The sequence below is a fragment of the Myotis daubentonii genome, chromosome 9 (assembly GCF_963259705.1).
Source record: "Myotis daubentonii chromosome 9, mMyoDau2.1, whole genome shotgun sequence".
Taxonomy (NCBI): domain Eukaryota; kingdom Metazoa; phylum Chordata; class Mammalia; order Chiroptera; family Vespertilionidae; genus Myotis; species Myotis daubentonii.
Genome location: NC_081848.1, coordinates 62104309 through 62129383, shown reverse-complemented (window position 1 = coordinate 62129383; position 25075 = coordinate 62104309). Strand labels below are relative to the sequence as shown.

The 25075-nt window shown below is 37.5% G+C and overlaps 2 protein-coding genes across 6 annotated transcripts in view; one reads left to right on the top strand and one right to left on the bottom strand.

Moving 5' to 3' along the window:
* Positions 1–16294, bottom strand: part of METTL15 (methyltransferase 15, mitochondrial 12S rRNA N4-cytidine) — a 193495-nt gene extending 177201 nt beyond the window's left edge. For 2 of the 4 annotated variants that reach the window (XM_059709180.1, XM_059709183.1), the window contains exons 1-3: positions 16182–16289; positions 14009–14239; positions 9805–10085 (exon numbers count right to left, since the gene is read on the bottom strand). In XM_059709180.1, coding sequence (XP_059565163.1) covers positions 9805–10068 — 264 coding nt within the window. In that variant the 5' untranslated portion in view covers positions 10069–10085; positions 14009–14239; positions 16182–16289. Of the gene's footprint in view, positions 1–9804; positions 10086–14008; positions 14240–16181 lie in introns of those variants that run through there. The other 2 variants (XM_059709181.1, XM_059709182.1) reach the window with 2 other exon arrangements.
* Positions 16295–16384: 90 nt separating this feature from the next.
* KIF18A (kinesin family member 18A) overlaps positions 16385–25075 on the top strand; it is an 81161-nt gene continuing 72470 nt past the window's right edge. Inside the window, exons 1-2 of one of the 2 annotated variants that reach the window (XM_059709177.1) lie at positions 16385–16592; positions 16996–17093. The gene's annotated coding sequence lies outside the window, so the exon portion shown is untranslated. Of the gene's footprint in view, positions 16593–16986; positions 17094–25075 lie in introns of both variants that reach the window. The other variant, XM_059709178.1, reaches the window with a different exon arrangement.

Sequence of the window (25075 nt, the reverse complement as noted above, 5' to 3'; positions counted from 1 at the left end):
AAATATTTTAATAGTACCATATCATTGTGGAAAAATGAGCATAAACATGTCATTGTCCTTTTTAGTTATAAACAATGCATTGACTTCGAAAACTTTAAGCAGCTGTTAAACTATATAACATTAAAGGCACAATTGAGTAGATAAGCAAAAGTTTGTTTCTGGGTTCTCTATTCTATTTCATTGGTTTATATGTCTGATGTTATGCCAGTACCACAGCTTTGGTAATTATAGCTTTATAGTAACTTTTGAAATCAGGAATTAGGAGTCCTCCAGGTTTGTTTGTTTTTTCCTTATTGATTAAGGTATTACATATGTGTCCTTACACCCCATTACCCATCCCCCTGCTCATGCCCTCACCCCCCTGGGGTCTGTGTCCACTGGTTTGGCTTATATGCATGCATACAAGTCCTTTGGTTGATCTCTTCCCCTTACCCCCACCCTACCTACCTTCCCTCTGAGGTTTGAAGGTCGGATCAATGCTTCTCTGTCTCTGGATCTGTTATTCTTTCTCAAAATTGTTTTGATTATTTGGTGTCCCTTGAGATTCCATATAATTTTCAGAATGGGTTTTCTATTTCTGCAGTAAACATCATTGGGATTTTGATATGGATTCAGTGAAACTGTAGGTCATTTTGGGTAGTATTGACATTTTAACCTTATTAAGTATTCTAATCCATGAATATGAGATGTGTTTCTTTTTTTTTTATGCCTTCTTTAATTTCTTTCAGCAATATTTTGTAGTTATCATTGTACAAGTCTCTCACCTCCTTGATTAATTTCTAAGCATTTTATTATTTTTATGCTATTACAGATAAAATTGTTTCTGTAGTTTCCTTTGCAGATTATTCATTATTTATGTATAGTAAATTCAGTGCATATACTTTGTATCTGCTACATTACTGGACTAATTTATTGGTTCTAGCATTTTTTGTGTGTAAAATCTATATGGATCACATCATGTGCAAACAGAACATTTTACTTCTTCCCTTCCAATTTAAATGCCTTTCCCTTCTTTTTCTTGCCTAATTGCTCCAAATACAGCTTCCAGTGCTATGTTGAATAGAAGTGATGAAAGCAGGCATTTTTGCTCTGTTTATAATCTTAGAGGAAATGCTTTCAGTTTCACCATTGAGTTCAATATTTTCACTATGGATTTTTATATGAGATTTTATTAAGTTGAGGTAGTGCCCTTCTATTCACAATTTGTTGAGTGTTTTTATCATGAAAGGATGTTGAGTAATGTCAAATGTTTTTCTGCTCAATTGAGATGAGTATTTTATTTTACCTTTCATTTTTTTGATGTGGCTTATTACCTTTATCAAATTTCATGAACTATCCTTGCATTCCAAAAATAAATCCCACTTGGTCATGGTGTATAAGCCATCAGATTTAGAACTTTATCATGATTTTTTATTACTATTCAATCTCCTTATAATTTATAAGTATATTCAAATTATCTTATTTCTCCATGACTTAGTTGTAGGAGGGTTTGTGTTTCTAGGAATGTGTTTATTTCATCTAGGTTATCCAACATGTTGACATACAAATGTTCATAGTATTCTCATATAATCCTTTCTATTTCTGTAGAATTGATAGTAATATCCCCATCTTCAATTCAGTAATTTGAATCTTCTTTTCTTAGTCCATCAAAATAAGATTGTCAACTTTGTTAATCTCTTCCATTTGATTTAGTTGATTTTCTGTTTTTCTACTCTAAATATTTCATTTACCTCTGCTCTAATCTTTATGATTTCTTTCCCTCTGCTTCAAGATTAGTTTGTTCTTCTTTATCTAGTTCTTTACATTTTAAAGTTAGGTTGTTGATTTGAGCTCTTCCTTATTATATATATATATTTGATATTTTTATGGTAGCTTGAAATATATATATATATACATATATATATATATATTTAGTTGATTTTAGAGAGGAAGGGAGAGTGAGAGAGAGAGAAACATCAATGATGAAAGAGAATCACTGATTGGCTGTCTTTCTTGTTTTTTTTTAATTTAACTATTTATAGTAATAAATTTTACCATTTATTGCTTTTGCTGATGTCATAAATTTTGTTATGTTGTGTTTTTGTTTTCATTTATCTTTAAGTATGTTCTAATTTCTCTTGTGATTTCTTCTTTGATCCACTAGTTGCTTAAGAGTGTATTGTTTAATTTGCACAAATTCATGAATTTTCCAGTTTCATCCTATTACTGATTTCTAACTTATACCATTATGCTCAGGAAAAATACTTTGTATATCTATCTTTAAAATCTATTGAAAGTTAATTTATGGCCTAACATATGGTCTATACTGAAAAATATCTAATGTCCACCTGAGACAAATATGTACGCTGTTGTTGTTGTGTAAAATATTCTATGTAGATGTTGGATCTAGTTAGTCTATTAAGTTCTCTATTTCCTTACTTATATTCTGTCTGGTTGTTCTATAGACTATTGTGAGTGGGGTATTGAGGTATCTAACTATTGCTGTAATACTATTTCTCCCTTCAATTATGTAAGTTTTTGTTTCACATATTTTCCTGATCTGACCTTAGATTTATGCATCTAATGGTTACATTGATAATGGTTATATCTTCTTGCTATATTGAATCTTTAATTAATATATTTATTAATATATAACATGCTCTTCTGATTTTATTAAAATTCTCTTTCCATTGCTATTTAATTAAAAATTAAGCTGAGATTCTAGGAAGACTATTAAAAAGAAAAACAACTTTATATTTCATAATTATCTGTGTATCTAAATTGTGCAAAAGAAAAATACTGATGCTGATTTCAAAGCACCTCAATGTTCTATGATTAACTTTGTAACAAGTAAATTACATAAACAAAGTTATGATACACAACACCCTTTTTTATCTGTTTTATATTTGAGATGGATCGTTTATTAGAGAGAGGAGGATGGAGAAACATAAAACATAAGTGTTAACTAGGGGATTCTAATGAGAAAAGGAATAAAATTCTAGACTATACCAATTTTCAGAATTGTCAAGTGAAATGTTTTACTATTATATTATTCATTCATATTTAATAACATCAATCATTAGAGTCAAACCCAGCATTGTTCACACCGGCTGGAGAGAGCCAGCTACACCAAATTTCTTCCTAATGCTACACTCAGTGACATCAGGGTGGTAGCTTGAAATGGGCCATACTAGGAATATAGAAATCATGGAAATCTGCAAACAAAATAAATCAGGGGTTTTGTCTTTTTAAATCCACACCCTCTCCCAGCCCTCAGCAAGGTGTTAAATATATACCAGTGCAACACTGGAAATATCACACTCCAGACGGTATTTTGATACAAAGGTCACTTAAATAGCTACATGATTTTTTAAGACAGAAACATTTTTCAAATAAAATACAATGTAAAATGAAAATTTGCTTCAAAGAGGCCTATAAAAAATAACAGAAAGGAGCTCTTCCTGTAAGCTCCCTGAGATGACCTCTAAAAATAGTTCGCTATTTGCTTGATTCAGAAAACTGCACAAAATCATTTAAATCAAGAGGTTCAAATTTTCATTTTAAGAAAGTCCATAAAACTGCCCAGGTCATCAAGGTTATGCCCAACCGGAAAGCCACCAAGTACCTTAAGGATGTCACTTTACAGAAGCAATGTGTGAGATTCCATTGTTACAATGATGAAGTCGGCAGGTGTAGGGCCGGACACAGAGTCGGTGGCCCAAAGAGAGTGCTGAATTTTTGCTGCACATGCTTAAAAATGTAGAGAGCAATGCTGAACTTAGGGCTGTAGATGTAGATTCTCCATCATGAACACACCCAGGTAAACAAAGCTCCCAAGATTTGACAAAGAACTTAGAGACCTCATGGTCAGATTAACCCATACATAAACTCTCCCTGAATGTTGACATAATCCTTACTGAAAAAGAGCAGATTGTTCCTAAACCAGAACAGGAGTTTACACAGAAAAACAAAAAATTATGAAAAGAAAACACTAAATCTAGAAAATCTATTCCATCTGAAATTTTAATAGTTCTTTAAAATTGAATGCATCACCCTACAGGTGCTATAGCACTGGTTCTATCTCTTAGAAAAGTCCCTAACTTTTTCAATAACTTGAGTTAAAACAAAATAAATTAAACTCCTCTTCTCTGTTATCAATCAACCTTAAATATTTAAAGAGAGCAAACATATAGTCTCAGGACTTTCTCTTTTATGTTTACTCTCCATTAAAGATTATAAAGATTTTCAAGTAAAACAAGTGAAATACTGCTAATGATCTTTTTAAAAAACCCATTATACAGAGCACAATAAATTTTTTATAAAGAAAATGATCATATATGATATCATGAGAACTTTGGAGAATTTAGTAATTATGAAGTATTAAAATTTTAGAATAGTAAAATAGAAAAGATACTATACATACTTTGAATATTTATAAACACAACCTTACAACCTTGGCCTGATGTTTATCGTAACCTATTTTGCATCAGTTTAGATCAGTTCACTTTCTCTGCCCTAGTGTCTGTTCCTTCACCAGGTTTTTTAATTACTTCATCAGACTGGGCCTGCCATTCTGAGGCTGGAATCATAGGAAAGTTGCGGGCCAGAATAGGTACCTCAGTACCCAAGGACATTCCTTTTATTGGTGTCTCCAGTTTACTTGGACTTTTATATATTCACTTAAAAATCATTACAAACTAACCATGTTGTAGACCTTGTACTAGGCAGTGAAGATACAATGGCAAATAAGATAAATATGTTCATGACTTCATGGAGAGCAGTCTGCTACAAGAGATGTCACTGAACAAATAATCTCATAAAAATTACAGTTATAAATTATCGTAAGTGCTATGAGAGAAAAGTATATGACTCCATGAATGTGTAACAGAGAGACCCACTTTCTCTGGAAACTCAGAAAAAGTTTCCCTGATAAAATTAAATTTGACTCAAGACCTAAGGGATGATGATGAGGAGAATTCCAAGCAGAGAAAGGAGTACTTTTCCACTTTCAGACATGTTGGGTCCTTCTTTGCTGAAATTTTTATTTCTATATTTGCTGTCTCTTGGCATTTTTCTCTTGAATTTTATTGTATTAGCTATCAATCCTGATCTTCTATCCCCATAATAATAACAGCAAATATTTATGGAACACATACTACTTGGAAGATAACATTCTAAGCAATTTATATACACAAACTCATCTAATCCTCATAGTGACTATGCTGAGGTAGGTTATATTTCCCCATTTTATAGATGAGGAATCTGAGGCATAACCATGAGAAGTTACTTGTCTAAAATTACGAAGCTGCTGGTACTAATCTTGCATGTTCCCTATCTCCTTCATAACTTATCACTCCAAGCCACCCAGCTAAATTAGCACTACTAATGGAAAAGAATACCAAATCTCCTATATCCTCCAAACTGCCACCATCTTCAATTAGGCTGGATCATGCTTATTTTCTCTAGTTTTCAGAAATTAGGAATAAAAAATTGACCATGGTAGCCTACATTCAAACATCTCCAGGAACAAGAAAAATGTTCTTAGAAAAAGTAATACATTCTTACAAAGTGATTGATTCAGAAAATGAAATAATAAAAACAGGTCAAGGAGAAATAATTATATTTATTTAATTCCTTCTGTACCTCTCAAGGGAGATCAAGAGGAATTTTTTTTTTCTTTTAAATCTATCTCATGTTTTGCATGTATTTGCAAAGCTAAAATAATATATAGTAAATTGGCTAAGATGCAGAAGAAACTCCCAAAATCAATTATTTTATTTAGGTAAGCATCTTTTAAAAAAATTTTTTAAAGGAAAAAAATTACTATTAGGTGACCAAGGCCTCACTCAAAACTATATCTACATTTTTTTAAGTTCCTGTTATGACCAAAAGTTTAATTTACAATTCACCATTGAAGGTGATGTGAAAAACAGTAATTAAGTGGGCGATTGATACAAGTGAGTATGTGACTCATCGCTTGCAAAGGAAAATGATTTTGGGGAAAAGGCTCAGGAAGAGAAAAAGCAAATAATGGATTCTGCAAGAAATGCAGACCTTTCCTGTCCAAGGACTGTCACCAGTTCTTTATTACTTGAAGATTAAGGGAATAGTGAATAAAGCTGTCTGCCAGACAGGAGAAAAGGCAAGAAATAACATTGTCTCTAAGTGTACCTCACATAAAAGTATTCAGAAATACATTCATAAAATTAAACTTCATATAAAAAATTACTAGAAAACCCAACTCAAATCTGAACAATGGAAATGTCAAAATAAAGCAATATTACATTTGTCAGGAACTTGAACAGAATGAAACAGCAGGGTAGGTCAAGTTGTAGGCTGTCTATAATTTTATTCCACTTTGTTTTAGAAAAACCACAGATCCAATACTGACTTAGTAGGAGACTTAGTGGCATTTGTTTGTATTTGGTGGTTTTTCTACTTCATGGGTCGTGTAAAATAAATTTGTTTTTCACTATTAGGTTTCACCAAATTTATGCCATTTCTTTCTCATTCCACAAGCCATTTAATTTAGTTTTACTTCTTTACTAACAGCCCCACCCTTCTCATATATATCTCAAATATCTATAATAATAAAAGTGTAATATGCTAATTAGACCAGACAGCTGAACGACCTTCCAGATGTCATTCCGGACGTCCTTCTGCATGAAGCTGCAGCAGCAGGGGCCAAGGCAGAGGTGGTTAGGGGCAATCAGGCAGGCAGGCGAGCAGATAGGGGCGATCAGGCAGGCAGGCAGGCAGAGTGGTTAGGGGTGATCAGGCAGTTAGGAGCCAGTGGTCCCGGATTGCGAGAGGGTGCAGGCCGGGCTGAGGGACGCCCCCCCATGCACGAATTTTGTGCACCAGGCCTCTAGCATCGTATAATAGAGGCCCAGCATGCAAAATCACGCAGCCCCGCCCACCCGCCCACCACCCTACTTTGCTCGCAGCCCCACCCACCCACGCACACCTCACCATGCCCGCTGCTCCTGCCACCCTGCCGGTCACCAGCCTTGCTGCGATCGGAGCCTACAGGCTGTGGGGGGAGGGACCAAGGTGATACATGCGTTCCGGCCACTGGCCTTTTATAATATAGATATTTACATATACTTTATAAGAAAAAACATTTAGGTAAGGATATTGTTATCCTTGCATTATGAATCTTAAAGACAATGAAGAGAATTTCATTTTGATGAAGTCATATTTAACAGGTTTTATCCAACTTAATTTTTTAAACTTAATTCTTTAACTTAAGTTTTCATATGTATTGTAGAGTCCCTACTAGGTATGCAACATCACTGAGCTAGATGTTTAATACATATTATCTATTTAAGAATACTAGGTTGATTTTGTTATATACTGCCTGAAGATAATGAAACAAAGTATTGTTGTAAAGCAACCTAAGTCATATGACTGATGGGCTTATACATGAGCAACATCCAGGCATTCTAGCATACCTTATGCATATAGCTCAGAACTTAGTTCATGAAAGTTGTGCGATCTTATTTGAAGAAGTCTCAAAAAAAAATTAAGAGCTCTGTGTGCGCATGATCACACATGCATGTTAGATAACAGATTCAAACTTGGGCAGTTTAATTAAAGAAGCAAGGTATGACTTTTAAAATGAAAATGATTGATTTAGATTATAACGGTAGTTTCTAGAATAAGAGATCATATTTCTGAAGTCAGCAATATAAAAATTATCAGCTTTAATTATAAATAACATTTGAAAAAAAATTACTATAATAAAGATTTTTTTTTTCTATTTGTAAATAGGCGTAATTTTCAGGAGGTTTCTAACTTTTTGTTTTTGGCTAGCATATCACCTAACGTTTTTGTGATCTCTTTATAGATATTAAAGCATTTTCATATTTCAGGCCTCATATAATCCTGCCAGCAATACTATAAGTAACTCAGGTACAATTATTAATATTATGTATCAATATTAACACTATGGGTGGTATTAATACCAGATAGTCAAACATTTTTCTAAATTTTTTTCTGTGAAGGTGTTTTGCTTTTTTTAAAAAAAATGAGATTAACATTTAAATTGTTGGATCTGGTAAAGCAGATTACCCTCCATAATGTGGGTGGGCTTTATAGAATCTAATGGGAAGCTTTAATAGAGCAAAGACTGACTCCTGGAACAAAAGGAGTTCCGCCAGCAAACTGCCTTTGGACTCAAACAGCAACCCTTATCTGGGCCTCCAGCCTGCCAACCTAATATGCAGATTTTAGACTTATTAACACTCTATAATCATGTGAATCAATTCCTTAAAAATAAATAAATCCTCTCCCCTCCCCTCCCCTCCCCTCCCCTCCCCTCCTCTCTCTCTCTCAAGAAAACAGAAATTCAGATCTTTACTTTTGTCTCCAATCATTCCTGAAAAGATGCTAAAATTCTCAAGGAGATGAAAAGTAGAATTCAGTTTCCATAGCCTACCACTTAGCCAGTCTAATGTTCTTTTTCTTTTAAAATACTTATCTGACAAAACTAATCAGCTCTGGAAAACAGTTTGGCAGATCCTCAAAAAGTTAAGCATAGAGTTGTCATCTATTTCACACCTAGGTATATACTCAAGAGAATTGAAAACACATTGTCCACACAAAACGCTGTACATGAATGTTCATAGCAGCATTATTCACAGTAGCCAAAATGTAAAACATAAATGTCATAAGTTGGAGAATAGCTTTTTTTAAAAAGTGATACATCCATACAACAAAATGATTCAGGGATAAAATGAAATAGAGATACGTGCTACAATGTACATGAATCTCGAAAACATGCTAAGTAAAAAAAAAAGCAGATGCAAAAGTTACATATTGTATGAATCCATTTATATCGAACTAGAGGCCTAGAGCACGTATTCGTGCACCGGTAGGGTCCCTCAGCCTGGCCCGAGCCCTCTCGCAATCCGGGACCCCTCGGGGGATGTCGGACTGCCGGTTTCAGCATAATCCCCACACTTGGGCTGAAACCGGCAGTCCGACATCCCCAAGAGATATAGCAGTGCTTGAAGCAGCAGGCGGCTGGGGAAAAGCCCGAGCTGGGGTGGGCGCCGCACTGCTCCCACTCATCCTGGCACCTGCTCATCCTGGTGCCGCTTGGTAGCACTGCCACGAAGGCAGGAGAGGCTCACACCACAGCAGCTGTGCTTGCCAGCCGTGAGCCCAGCTTCTGGTTGAGTGGCGCTCCCACTGGGAGAGCACACTGACCACCAGGGGGCAGCTCCTGTATTAAGTGTCAGCCCCCTGGTGGTCAGTGCACATCACAGCTACTGGTCAAACGATCGACCAGCCACTTAGGCTTTTATAGAGAGAGATGTCCATATTAGGCAAATCCATACAAACAAAAAAATAGATTAATGGTTTCCAGAAGTAAAAAAAGAAAAAAAGGGGGGGGAGACAATAGCCCAGTCTGCATGGCTCAGTGGTTGAGTGATAACCTATGAACCAGGAGGTCAAGATTCGATTCCCAGTCGAAGCACATGCCCAGGTTGCAGGGCTCAATCCCCAGTGTGTGGCATATAAAAGGCTGCATATCAATGATTTTCTCTCATCTTTGATGTTTCTATCGCTCTCCCCCTCTCTGAAATGAATAAAAATATGTTAAGAAAATTTTTTTTAAAAGGGAGACAATAGAGAGTGAATACTTTCAAGTATGGAGTTTCATAACAGAGTGATGAAAACATTCCTGAATTAGGCAGTGGTGATCATTGCAAAATCTTGTGAATATGCTAAAATCCATTGAGTCACACCACTTAAAATTGTGAATATTAAGACAAGCAAATTATATCACAATTTAAAAATAAAAACAAATCAACTTACCTGCCCTTTTTGTGGTGCCAAACAACGAACAACTTCATCCACCATTACTGGAATATGTAGTTTACTCAGAGCTTCCGAATCTCTGTCTTGAGATCTGTGAAACTCGTGACCTTCAGCTTGATCTGTTTGCTCCTGGGATTCATATTCATCATATCTTTCTGATGTAGCATGTATCCTTTTAACACCTAAATTAAATATGCCAGCTTCCAACCAACATGAAAGACATTCTTTATAGGTTCTACGAAAGTATGGATAGCGAAGCATTCTGTAGGTCAACAAATCTAGAAAAAAAATTTTAAACATCATGATTGTTGGATTTTTTAAAAGGATGCTATAATACTTGGGGAAAAGCAAATTAGTATATAATATTTACCACACAAAAATGTGTAAGACTCATCATCTCAAACAAGTGTGAGTGAGTAATCTCCTTATACAAAGCAAGGAACCCAGAACAATTTAAGAAACAATCTGAAAATGTAATTTTTAATGTAGCTTAATTAACTCCAAGACCATAAATGTTTTAACCATCAGAAATGTGAAAATTAATTATTTAGTTTTCATTTTTCTGAAATATACTTTTTTGAATTTTAATAGAGTCTAAAGAACAAGTTCAATGCATTAGAACTGTTTATTGGAAAAGATATCTGGATGACCAAACGGATAATAAATATTATCCTATGTTAGGTTTAGGTGGTCTTTAATTTCAAGCTCTTTTATTTTTTTCATAATACCAAGACTTCATCTTCAATTTAACTTTGAGAAAAGACTATGCGTGTACATCTAAAATAAAGGGAGGTGTTCAGTGTCCCAGAAAAGTAAAAATCTCACAATTTTGCCATGAATACTCTGATATCATGTCACCATGACCTATTTCATGAAGTACTTTTCAATCTAAACCAACCTATCTAATAAAGAGGGAATATGCTTATTGACCCTCACACCATCGCAAAGATGGCAGCGCCCACAGCGAATAAGGAGGGAATATGCTAATTGACTGCCATGCCCTCAAAGATGGCAGCGCCCACTCCCCTCAGGTCCGCTGGGGCTGCAGGCACGTGGCAAGGCCAGGCCCGACCGTGCTCCTGCCTCCGGAGTCCCCCAGTCCCCTCAGCCCCCCAGCACCGGCCTGAGGCACAGGCAAGCCTCGGCTTTCAGCTGCCCAGCCGCCCAGGCCCGGCCCGAGGTGCAGGTAACCAAGGCCGCTGAGGCTTGCACTGCCGGCTGTGGCGGCAGCAGAGGTGGATGGGGCATCGCCTCCCACCCCTGAGGGCTCCCAGACTGTGAGAGGGGGCAGGCTGCGCTGAGGGACCCCCCCCCCTCCAGTGCATGAATTTTCATGCACTGGGCCTCTGATCTGTACTAATAATAGAGGAATATGCAAGTTGTCTGGGATGCCGTCACAGTAACAGTAATGACCAGCAGACTGCGTGGAGTCACCAGGCCAGCACGGGGGTTAGTGAGGGACGACCAAACAACTGAACAGCAGGCTGCATGGGGCAACCACGTAGGCAGGGGGGTTAGTGAGGGATGATCAAATGACTGAACAGCAGGCTGCGTGGGGTGACCAGGCCAGCAGGGGGGGGGCAGTTGGGGGCAAGCAGGCTGGCAGGGGGGGCAGTTGGGGGTGATCAGGCAGGTACACAGGTGAGCAGTTAGGAGCCAGCGGTCCTGGATTGTGAGAGGGATGTCCGACTGCCGGTTTAAGCCCGATCCCTGGGATTGGGCCGAAACTGGCAGTCAGACATCCCCTGAGGGGTCCCGGATTGGAGAGGGTGCAGGCTGGGCTGAGGGGACCCCTCCCCCAACCCCACCATGCACGAATTTCATGCACTGGGCCTCTAGTAACTTTGTAAACACTAAGCTGAGCATACTTTGCCAGGTCATAACCAATACTGCTTTAATTATCAGTCCCTTGACCTTAAATAAATAAATAAATATAAAAAGTTGATACATCCTTCACTTTTTCATGCTTGCTCTATTTTATTCTGCAATATGTAACTCTTTAAAACACAGAAGGAATGTAAGTGTATTAATAGAAGATCTTTTGAAAACATTGTTTTTTTTACTCAGTTGGTTGTAAACAACACTTCTGATGTGAAATACTTCAGTAACAAATTAACACAACTCTCCCTTCCTCATGGAATATGAGTCATTTAAGAGTAAGAGCCACACCTTTATAGCCACAAAATTAGATGCACACTAGATGCTTAATGTTTTCTGAAAAGATGGATGGATAAATTCCAGATTCTACAGAATTAACATTTTTATCAGTTTGCTTTAGAAAATTTCATTTGTGTGACCAACCTTACAAAAAAAAACACTTTCTCGAAATACTTAAAAAAACACATAAATCCCACTTAAATATGCTTTTCTTCAGTTTTGCAATAGAAAATGAAGAATAATGTTACAAAGCTAATCACATGTAATAACTAAAGAAATATAAATATACCTATCTGTACATATTTAATATTATGTAAATATAATATCAACAAGATGTTACCTTGAGGATAACATGTCAACTTTACCAAATTCATAATACACAGAATTATGTGGCAAATGTGGCACAGGAAATATATGGCAAAAAAATTATATATATATTATGTATATGTATATATATATAATTATATATGTATATATATACATAAAAATTATATATGTATATATATATGAAATAAGTTTTAAGTAAAACTAGATTGTTCAGCAATAACAAATTAGCCAAATGAATAATTATGCTTTGTTTGCCAGAAAGTGTATACAAGTAAACTCAACCACCCTTTAACTTAGTATTTCTTACATTTTTTACAAAATAAAAGCTCATATTTATTGAGCACTTACTAAGTACCATTAATAATTTTAAACACACCACATGTACTAACTCATTCAATCCTTACTACTCTTAGAGGTAGGAACTATTATTCCCATTGTAAAGATGAGGAAAATAAATAAACACTGTGTGAAAAGGTCAGATAGCTGTAGAGCCATAAAGCTAGAAGTGTTAACTTCAGCATTCTATCCCCAGAGCCTGTCATTTTAACCTCTATGCTATAAACATAGAGACCACTGGCTCTATTTAATACACTTAGGTAACTGAAGAGCACTTTAATTATATTGACTAAGTATTGTGGTATCTCATAAATTATATTCTTTTGTTTTTTTAAGGAGCCAATATTCTATTGCTTGGTCCTACTCCACCTGGAAATACAGTGTACTGTGGGGTACCCAACAGAGGACATACAATATATAGGTCTAAAGAGTGCAATCTGGAGTATTTAAACAATCTAAACTGTATGTCCAGACTTCAATAATGTTTAAAAAACAAAACATCAATTCTAATATAGGAATCAGAACCACCTGGGACAAAGCAAGTACGATAGGAAAAAAAAATGCTGCCTTTGCCAGCAATTAATTCTTTTCTTCTATATTCAATTTCTATTTACTCAACTATGTTCAAAATACAAAGCCTTAGGGTTTGATTATGCATCAATTGGCTACTAAAATGGGTTAACATGGAGTAAGGGCCACAGTACTTTTCTTCTTTGGGTGTTTCCTTGAACACCTTGCAAGGAGGTAAACGCCAAAGTTCCTTCTCTGTCCTCTGCAGCCCCGTCTCCTACCAGAACCCCAAACGCACTGGGGCGGTCCTCCAGGAACCAGCCATCCCCAACATGATTTAAGGCAACATGTGTACCCTCTGGTCCCAGCAAGGAAGCAGGGGGTCCGGAAACCTGGCCCAGTCCGTGGCTTCCTAAGCCATTTAACTTCCCTTTGCCAGCAAAGTTCAGCCTAGCAGTTTGAGACCACGGAATCGGGCCGGTTACTCTCTTAATGGTCGAAGCACAAAGGTGAGCGATACTCCTTCCTCAGTGGGCCTAACCGCTGCCATCATCGCAGTCAGTTTTCCCCGCAGAGAAAACTTTTGAAAACTTAATTCCTGAACCCGGACACTGGCACCGGAACGCAGAGAAAGTGAAAGTTCTAAAGAGAAGGGTAAAAAAAAGGCATCCTGTGGCCTAAGAATTACACTCGGACGAGGTAACACTGTGTAGAAAGTTCTGAACTCTGAATGAATGAGCGGGGAGCAGAGGAAGCGGTACAAGTGGGGGCAGGGGCGTGTGTTTCCTTTGTCCGGGGCGAGTGGGGCGACCTCTGGAAGTTCCCCAAAGGCGTGGGGGGAGCTCCCGGGACTCGACCACCTTCTCCTCACCTGAAGAACGAAGATTCCTCAGGTGGCCTCTAGCCCGGGCCACCGGTGACCACTACGGGGAACCTGAACTGGTTGCACGCCTCCGTCCCAGCCCCGGGGGGAAACTTGAAAAGACGGACAGCTCGGGTCTGTGTCCCGCCCACAACCGAGGAACGTGCGCCTTTGGTTCCGCTGCTTCCAGCCCCAGCTGCCCAAGGGTGTTGCAGGCGCTGGAGTTTCCAAATGTTGTTCCTTTGTGGGGAGAGGGAGGAGGACGGGAGTTGGTAAATAAGACCCTAGCAAAGCCAGGATTTAATTCACTTTTTACTTTTTTTTTTTTAATGTCAGATGCAACTTTAAATCTAACTTTCCATTTTATACTGGTCTCCACTCTTCATTTTACTACAAGCCTATGTTAAATGTCTGTGTTTAAATAACATGGAAATTAGCTATACACCCGTTTCTTTAAAAGGCGGGAATTTCTGGCTCCTGAGCACTATATGTTTCTGAAGTTTTGGTCTTTTTCCTTCATTTCCATACAAAATAAGTTCATTGTTTATGCTTTCTGTTATAATCCTTAATGTCTTGCCAAACTAACGAGAGCTGGCACAGTAATGGCATTGATTACAATGTTAAAATTGATCTGTTTTAACTAAATATACATTCCTTAAAAATACGGAGCTCATCTGAATACTGCTTAATGGCAGTGTAAGGCAAAACTTTAAATTAAAATAAGTACCTAGAGTAGGCGTGGAAACACCTGTTAGATGGATAAGCCTTATACAATGTGTGTCAAAAACGACGAAATTTAAGATAGCTATTTTCTCAGTCATCAGTGACCAATGCAATTTTACAAGAAATTGGTAAAACACCTTTTTCACTTTCTATTAAGATAGCATCTTTTTTTTTTTGAGATAGCATCTTAATATCCCTCAATCTGGAAAGTATTTCAGAGACAAATTACTCAATTCTGAATTAGCTGGTTTGTACAGTTCAAGAAAAGTATTTTCCTTTAGGGATTTCCTGAAAACTTCAGTTTTCACTTCAATAAAATAAATAATACCCACATCCCATGGGCTGTTTTGAGAATTAAATGACATAACATATGTAAAGTTAATAAAATGCCTGGGACATCAAAGATAAAGAACTATAGAGTGAGTGCGTATGTGAATTTTTTAAAAAAGACTTGTTAGTTTTATTATTAAACTCAGCATCACACATACATACACACACACACAAACACTATTGCATTTGCTAAGATATATGTAATACAGCCAGTAATTAATAGCTTTATTGGTGCTTTATCCTCTGTTCAAAACCAATCATATAACATGCATCATATACAATGTACAGCGCTTCTGATTTTCTTCCATAAGAAGTAAATGTCCACTTTATAGGGGTTTTCCAGACATTGTTTTACTTATAATACTCTGCACTGGGGTTGTGCCATCCTATTTATATGGTGATAGTGAATCACCCAGATATAAGCTCCAAGAGGGTAGGGATATTAACACAGTTGTGCACTATTATGTCCCTACAATCTACAACCAACAATTGCTGAATAAACAGATACAATAATGGTAATAATATAAAGGACAACAATGAAATTCACATCATACTATTAAAAATTTCCTGACGACAAATTATCTTAGCAAACATATTTCCCCTTATATCCAGGCATTTTTTTTTTTCCTTTTAAAGTGTACATTCTGAAACAATACATAAAACCTAGTACTTAAAAAACAAAACGAAAAACTATTGCATCCAATAATGAATAGGCCAATAAGTTTAAATGAATTTATTTTGAAATGCCATCATTAGAAAGAAATGTAAAACACCAAATGGTTTCACAGTCGGCGCCAAAGAGAGTAGGCCTGGGAGTCCAGGGAGACGAAGCCTAGGGCCTCAAACCTAAAGCCCTGGACTTTTAATTAATTGAGGCTTATTGATCAGGCTTTGGTCCAAGTGACAGTGGCTTGGGACCTGTGCCTTTGCAGGCCTCACTGGTCAGTGGAGAAAATAAACACCCAGAACCGATTAATCCACACCCAACAGACTCTGCCTCTCCCTCTAGCAGAGGGCACCCACCAACCCAGGCCTACACCCTTCTCACTCACACCCTGAACCCTGGGACCCAGCCTCGCGCCCCCGGCTTCAGAAGGCGGCCTGAGACTCCCAGGTGGCTGACTCCCACCTGCAGTTCCGGCCTGGCCCCGCCCACCTCGGCCACCGCCTCCGGAAACAGCCGCGTGCGTTGCCAAGGAGACGCGAGTCCTGGCGGCTTCCGCTGAGTCGCGCGGCTGAGGCTTTTGGAGCCCAGCGGCAGCGCCCCGCTGCAGCGCGCCGCGGCAACGTCCGACGTGATGGCGTCACGAAGACGGCAGCCAATGAAACGGGGCGCTGGGGAAGCTGGCTTGGGTTTGAATCTCTTGGTTGAGTTTGAGTCGCCGGGAGGCTGATAGGAAAGTGAAGAGTTGCGGGATCCTCTTTGGGGCCGGATGCGAGGGAGAGGAACTCTAGAGAAAGCTGCTCTCGGGACGCGCTCTTTGATGACCTGTCTTGTCGGACGCGGAAGGGTCCCGCCGCCTCACACGTGGAAGACCAGGTGGGCTGGCTTTTTAACAAACTGGAAAGCGTTGAATGGAGGGTGAGGGTGAGGGTGGAGGTGGTTAGGATCCCTGGGGAGAAAGCTAAAGGAAGAGGAAACTGGAGAACCCCTAAGCGCCTGGCTCTGTGTGATCGGAAGCCCACGACTGCTCCGCAGGAAGGGCTGGGATCTCCTGCCTTAAATTCCGAGGAAGTCCAAGTTTTAAAGGGCATCCTGGCCCCTTTCCCAGACTTCGGCAGAGCACTTTCTGCCCAGCACTTTGACAGTGTAAAGTGACCTCCGCACCCCAAATTCAGAGTGTTTTGTCTCAGACACAGATGTGAAAGTGACTGGGCATCCCTGTCAGATGAGGAACCTTGGTTCCCTAATGTATAAACTTTTTCCCCGTGAGGTTCTGCAGTTAGACGGGCAAAAATCCATGGAGACCCTGCCTGGAGGCCAGAGCGTCAAGGTTAGACCTGCCAGCACTGCCTAACGGATTGCTGAGGATCAGATGAGGTATGGAAGAGATCAGACTGCTTGGCAAGTTGTAAATGAAAGGGACATGGAGCTCTGAGAATCGGCCCTTCTAACGTCTGTGCAAGACTCCTTTGGGCACTCAATTACATAGAGGTCAAAGCTGACCGCCTTTTAGGAGATTGGACCAGACATGAATAATTTTGCTGCATAATCTGTAACTTAGGTTAACAGCTAACAATCAGGTAGACTGTGTTGGGCATTCTACAGGTTTTAGTTGGAAGTGTTATTCCGCCACCTTGAATTTTGGGAGGTATACTAGTAAATGAACTTTGGTGCTAGAGAATATAAGATTCAAAGACTATACAGGGCTTGTTATGTAAGTTTCTGTTATTTTGTAATAATTGTATTTCAGTACAAAGATTATTTGCCTTTAATTGTAGCGATTAATGTCTCTTCTGTTTTTGAACAAGTACTTAGAAGCATATGAAATTTTCGTTTTAAAAAAGTGCCTCTTGTCCCACTAAAAATATACTCTGAATCGATGAAGGTGCACATAAAATTATTTTTATGCTATCAACTCTATAAAAACTAGGAGGGGGAAAAATAGCCCAGATGTCAGTCAGTGCCACCCTCCCCTGCATGTGAAATTCGTTCCCTGATGCATATAAGTTAGTAGAAGCAGTGGCTCTAACACTAAAGTTATTTCCAAAAAGAGGTTTAAGTTGCCTAGAGACAGTAAATGATAGTGTGGAGATCATTCCTGGTCCTAAAAACTGTTTGTTGAATCTGAATCTAATTCAGGTTTGAGTTAACTCTATCATTCCACATTCAAGATGATTTGTGCAACGTTTCTGTTTCATGGTTTGAAAGCATTCTGTTCCAATTCCAGTAGAGCATTGTTGTTCAGAACATTGACTTTGGATTTGGATCTGGATCCACATTCTGACTCCTCACTTACTAGTTACGTCATCTTGGCAGAATTACTTATTCTAAAGCTAGGTCTCTGTTTTTTGTAAAATGGTGACAATAATAGAATCTACCTTATATATGATTATTTTAAGGATTGAATGAGATAGTGAATGTCAAATGTTTACCATAATGCCTGATATATATACAGTGTCTTCAAATAATAGTCATTGTTGTTTGTGATTACTAAATATCACTGTGTAGACCTAATCCAAGAGTTCTCAATTCATGGTATATTTGGAGAGAATAGAAACTGTGATAATCCAACAAGCATAGAGAAAGCATAAACTTTGTTTTATTTCAACATGTATTCAAGAGCTCCTGTACTACCCTAAGGTTTCTATCAAAAGTAGGCAAATACATATTTTTTAAACTTCTGTAAGAAAGTTTGTGTATTATGTATTGATATCAGGAAGAATGGCAATTAAATTCTTGAGTTTTAGATTTAGTTAGTCTGTGTTCAAATCTCATGTCTTGTGCTTCCAATAGTGTGACTTTTGCCAGTTAACGTAATCTCTCCCTAACTAGTTTTTTTCCTGTGTAAGATAGGAATGTTAATAATATACCTATATCATAGGATTGTTGTGGGGATTAAATGAGAAGCATGTAAATTGCTTAGAATGTCTGTCTGTAGAATAAGAGCTCAATAGAAAGTATTTCATAAATAGAACTTGTTATTAAAGGATAGTTGTGTTTAAGGTAAACTTAATTTTTGTTTTGTTTTGTTTTTGAAATTTTGCATTTAAAATTCAAACAGCAAAAAAGAATATAAAGTAGAAAGCAAGCCTGCCCGTCACCCAGACCTTTATATTTCCTCACCATGGGGCAACTGGCATTATCAATTTCTGTGTTCTCTCCCTCAGAGTCCATGCATACACAAACAGTATGTAACTTTTAAACATACAAATGATTGTGTGCCGAGTCCACTATTCTGCACTTGTTTTTTAGCACATGTATCAGTAAAAAACTGCATTCGTTTATTCAATATGTATTGAATCCTAAATATTTGACAAGCCCTGTTCTAGGGTCTGGGGTACAAATGAAGACCATACTCTCACAGTGTTGACATTCTAGAGAGGAAACAATAAGTATGTAATCAAATAAAACATCTATTTTCCAGTTAGTCTAGATGCTAAGAAAATAAATAAAGTAAGTAAGAGATGGATGAGGCAAGGGCAGAAATACTATTTTGAATGCAATCTTGAGGGAAAGCTTCTGTAAAGTGCCATTTGAATAGAGAGAGATCTAAATGATGAACTGAGGGATTAAGATTTGCAGATATTTAAAGGGAGAACCTTCCAGGCAAAGAGAAGAGAAAGTGTGAAGGCAATGAGGACAGGACAAGACTGAAATTTTTTTAGGGACACTAAGAAGGACAGTGTGACTGAAGCAGAGTAACCAAGGAAGAGAACATTTGAAGAAACGGTCTAAGTAGACGGTGTAGAATCTACAGGACATGGTAAAGAGTACATTTTATTCTTATGTTGGGAAGTCATTGAAGAATTTAGAGCAGGGGGAATGACATAAGATTCATAAAGTAATCTGCTTTTGAAGAAGGCATCAGTACATACAGTCAATGAACTAAAAATATTATTGTATTTATGTATAATTGGGGGTGAATCTTTTAACTTAATTGGCTTATACTTTACCTAGAGTGAATGGTAGTTAGTTAAAGTTAAGGATTGCCCCCGTTCAACACAATTTATATTATCTTGCAATTATTGAAGAGAATTAGTTTTTAACACCTCTTCATTAAATATAGCAGAGAAATGAGCTGTTCCATGTAAGTGAAACTCCCAGAAAATTGAATGTTACCCTTTTCAAGTGACATTTTAAGCTCTGTCACTGATTAGCATGAAACATCATCTCATTTTCCTGATTTTGTATGAAAAGAAATTTGGCACATTTTTCAAAATTTGTGCCTCGGGGTCCTCATTGTAATTGCCTGTTATTGCCAATCATTGTACCCTACTGTAATATGTTCATTCTGTTAGAGAAATATATTGTATGTTTGTCTCTAAATGGGTAAATTGCTTTCTTGGATTCTGTGTCTATTTATGTGTCTAGTTTAGTCAGTACAAGAAGTTAGGGATATAAAAATTAAAAAAATACACCTTCATTAGCTGTTATATCTTGTCATATGCAATAATTATAAAACTTTAGAGCTAGAAAAAGGACCTTCGATATCATATAGTGCAACCTTATCATTTTATAGATTGGGAACAAAAAGCCCCTTCATTAGCTCCTTTTTACTCTTTTATATTATTTTCTCTCTAGACTAGACAAATACCTTTCTTCTATATGAACAAGGGTATTGGAAGTGTTTCTCCTTAATGTTTTAGTTCCAACAATGAAATCCCATCAGCTTGCTCTTTTGATTCTATCCAATCAATATCACTTAGTAAATATGACAGAATTGAATTGTCATTTGAAAAGTATTTTGGAATCAACAGATTATTGTCAGATAACAATATTTATTCTTTTGCCAATTAATAAACATGGCTTAAGTAATTTGCTTTCTATGTGCCTTATTCAGAATCAACTAGATCTCCATCTCTTGTACTTAGCCATGTTAGAAAAGAAAGCAGGCATCATGTATTAGTATAAGAGCAACCTCATCAATCCCTGAAGGCATCAGTATATTTAAACATAGACAAATTTTTACATTTTGGTGATTTTGTTGACTTTAGGTTATTTGTTTGTTTGTTTGTTTGTTTCTTCTGACTTTAGGTATTTTTAGTATGAAAATTATATTCACTCATTTGTTTTGACAAATTAGGGTAAATATGATACTTTAAAAATTAAGATGATGTCTTTCTTAGTCTATAACAAGTTTAAAACAAAGTTGCATTTGCCATACTTCTTAAACTATCCTTTAGGTAATTGTCATAATTTCTTCTTGAAATGTTCTTGAATAGGATCTGTTGCCTTCTAAAATATCTTCAATAATTCCTAATTAAATTTTCAATCAAATCTAAGCTATAACCTTGCATTCAAGATCTTCTAAATCTGACCCCACCCTAATCCAGTTTTATATCTGAATGCAATCTTCTCCCTTCTCTTTTGCTGCATCACTACTGAGCAAAAAAAGGTAAATTGAGATCTCTTTAGATGCTATAGAAAAAGTTACAATTATCTAAAACTAAACTAGAAGAAACAAAATTTAAGAAAATTGACCATGCAGCCAGTTATGTCCACTGCACAAGAGCTTATGTTTTCTACCATAAGCTCTTGAACCTGCTGCCTGAAATATTTTTGCCATAGGCACTTACTTTCTCACTCATTATTGAGTTTCTGTAAAGTCACCCCACTACATAAGCTTATTTCAACTGCCCTATCCTAAAATAGGAGCCCACACATACACTGCTGACCCTCTTTATCCTAGGGCCCAGAGAAATACCTAGCACATAGAAGGCACTCAGTAAATATTTACTGAATGTATGATTAGTTTTCCTTCTTGAAATGCTTTTTTTTTTTTTACCTAGTTAATAATGATCCATCCCTCAGCTCTCAACTCATCACTTCCTCTAGGAAGCTTTCTAACTATATCAGTACCCCATTATACTTTTACATAGCACTTTTCACCTTTACTTTAAAACACTTGGCACAGTTAAACCTTTATCTTTTGTGTCACTATATTGTTAATAATCTGTTTCCCTTACTGCACTGTATATTAAAATAATATTGTTAGTAGCAAACATTTGCAGTGGTATACTCTGTGACAGACATTATTCTAAGTGCTTAATCCTCACAACAATTCTATGAAGTAGGTATTATTAGTCCCATTTTACAAATGAGGAAACTGAGCCATAAGGCATTTAAGTAACTTGCCCACAGTTATGGCCAGTAAGTAGTAGAGCTGGAATTTTAAACTAGGCTGTCTGGCTCCAACATCTAAAAATTAACTTATTGAATTCATTAGTTCGTTAATTAGCAAGATTTACCTTCCATCCTGGAGGTTCTAAGTTCTGTTTTGAAATAATCACCTAATGTCTTATATGCTTGGCTAACCATTTCATAGATGTACATATTATCTGTCATTTTTAAAAAGTTTATCAGTTAAAGTCAAAGCATTGTTGAATACTTTTAAAAGATTTAGAAATGTGTATGGAGGTTAGTTTTGGGTATCATAAGAAATGTGGGATTCTACTAGCCTTTAATAGGCAGAGGTCAGAAATACTAAACATACTCTAATGCATGGGGCAGTTCTAAACAAGGAAGAATTATTCTACCCAAAGTGCCAGTCATAAGCTTATTGGGAATCATTAAAAAGATGGACCAGTATCTTTGGGAACAAGAGGCATGAGTGGGGACAGATAGTGAAGAGAATTGACGTTTATTGAATGCCTTAATACCTGTTATGTCCTTTAACCTTTACAACAGTATTATGAGGTATTCTCTCCTTTACACAAATGAGAAACCTGAGATTCAGGGAGGTTAAGTAACTTGACCAAGGTCATAGAAATGAGCTATAGGTGCTTTGTGGGACTTGGCGAGACAGAAAGAGCAGAGTAGTAATTCACTTGGGACCTGACTGTTAGAATCCAAATGACCATCTTTCGTCTTTAGCATTCTATTTTTGGAGAAGGACAGAGTCCTAAAATGGGAGTGCTGTGTCCACTGTCTTCTGCTTTTAGATTGCTTTTGGCCTTATTTGAATTCTTTCCAAAAGTATATGGTTTTATGACATATTTTAGCTATCTCACTGCTGTTATTTTTCCATTAAAAAACACACACACACACAAATGAAATTTCTCCTTTTAACCCTTCTTCCCCCTCCACCCACACCATTTCTTTGCTCACATTTTGCAGTAGTAGTTTCTAGTAGTAATTTCTTTATCCACTCTTTGAATCTTCTCCCATTCAGTCTTTTGTCCCACCATTCCCCCAAAATTGCTCTTCTCATTGGCCTCTGTTTTACTAAATCCCATGGTTAAATATTGAACACATTAGCAGTATTTAACACAATTGATCATTCCTTCCTCCTTGATTTAAAGGTGTTCCTTAAGGTCTTCAAATCTTACTGCCATTTGAAGATTTAAAAACTTCTAAAAGCTTCAAATGGCATTAAGACTCTGAGGATAGCTTTACTTTTTTAAAATTATTATTGATTAAAGTATTATATATGTGTCTTTATCCCCCTATTGCCTCTCCACCCCACCTACTCATGCCCTCACCCCCCTGGTGTCTGTGCCCATTGGTAGGCTATATGCATGCATACAAGTCCTTTGGTTGATCTCTTCCTCTTTTCCCCGTCCTCCCCTACATTCCCTCTGAGGTTTGGTGGTCTGATTGATGCAGCTTTACTTTCTTAACTTGGCTTCCCACTGCCTCAACATTTCCACCTGGATGCCTATTAGCATTTTCAGATTTAAGATATCTAGAACTGAACTGATCTTCTGCTCCAAAACCTGCTCTACTCTCTCTTATTATCATCCCAGTTAATGGCTATTCCATTTTTTCCCAACCCCAGGCCAAGAACTTTGGAGTTATTCTTGAATCCATTTTCTCTCATACCCCGCATCTGTCTATCAGGACATTCTATTGTCTTGACCTTTAGCATACATCCAGAACCTAACCACCACCCTGTTCTGAGTTACAACATCATCTCTTGTCTATATTACTACAGTTACTTGGTTAATCTCTATTCCCTATAGTATTTTATCTCCACAGCAGTGAGAGTGATTAGATTATGTCACAATGCAAAAACTGGCATGTATGTGTGAAACCATGATAAATCCTTTTACCTGAAATATTAGACCCTTCCCTTAAACTTAAACACTTCAGCTAAACCAAATACAATTACTGGGAGGCTACCCAGAAATCTAGCTTTGATTTTTTATTATTTTTTTTACAATGACTCCAGCACTATTTTAGTTTGGGTCATGGGAATGAATAGGAAAGGATCTCTCAGAATTATATCAAGGTAATGAAGGCAGAGCCTTGGTTTGTGAACTATTTTTAGTAAATGTGATCTTGGCTGCAAGCTTCTAGGCAGTGGAAATTGAAACAACCAGGCTGGTCTCTACCTGTGTTTCACAGACCCATTGGGTTAAAAATAATTCCAAGGATAAATCAATTAGCAAACCCAGATATGAAGGTGATGGAGATGGTGTATACCCATGCTTTATTCAGGGATCCTAGCTCTGAATATAGATCCTAGTCACTGTTCTATAATGATGTGAATTTAGAGTACATTAATGATTGCAGGTGTAAAAAAATAAGTTTAAAACACACACACACACACACACACAATCTATTAGGAGATAGTAAGCACTTTGGAAAAAAATAAAGCAGGATAAGAGTGATTAGGAATTAGGTTGGCAATGTTAATGAGGTTAGGAGAGCAGCAATAGAGCAAGTACTTGACAGAAGTGAAGGAATTAGTTCTGTACTTGGCAAAAGAGAGAATGGCTAATAGAAAGACCTATGGGGTGCTTGGTATATTAGCTGGAATAGAGTGAGCAATAAAACAAGGTGAAAGATGTAGGCCATTAATGAACTTAACTTGTACTCTGAATGAGATGAAGAACTGTTGGAAGATTTTGAACCAAGGAGTTAAACAAATAAACAAATGTGTGCATACATGCACAAACACACACTTGACCATTGAACAAAGCAGAGGTTTAGGGCACTGTCCCCCCCCCCCCCCCCATGCCTTTCAAAATTTGCACATAACTGTTTTCCTTTTTAAAGTTAAATTTATTGGGAGAAAAATCAGAGGGAGGAAACCAAGATGGCGGCATAGGTTAACGCCGGAGATTGCTGCCTCGAACAACCACTTCAAAAAATAAATAAAAGACGGAACGGACATCATCCAGAACCACAGGAAGGCTGGCTGGGTGGAAATTCTACAACTAGGAGGAAAGAGAATATCACACAGACTCAGAGGAGGCACAGTGCTGAAGTGAAATACTAAGGTGCGGAGTGCACGCAGAGCGGGCTGGAGGCGGAGGGCGAGGTTGTTGTTTTCAATCGGGAGGGAGTTTCAGACTCTGAGCTCCAGATCCGGGCCAGTCTCTAGGGACCCAGACTCAAACGGGAGAAGCGGGACC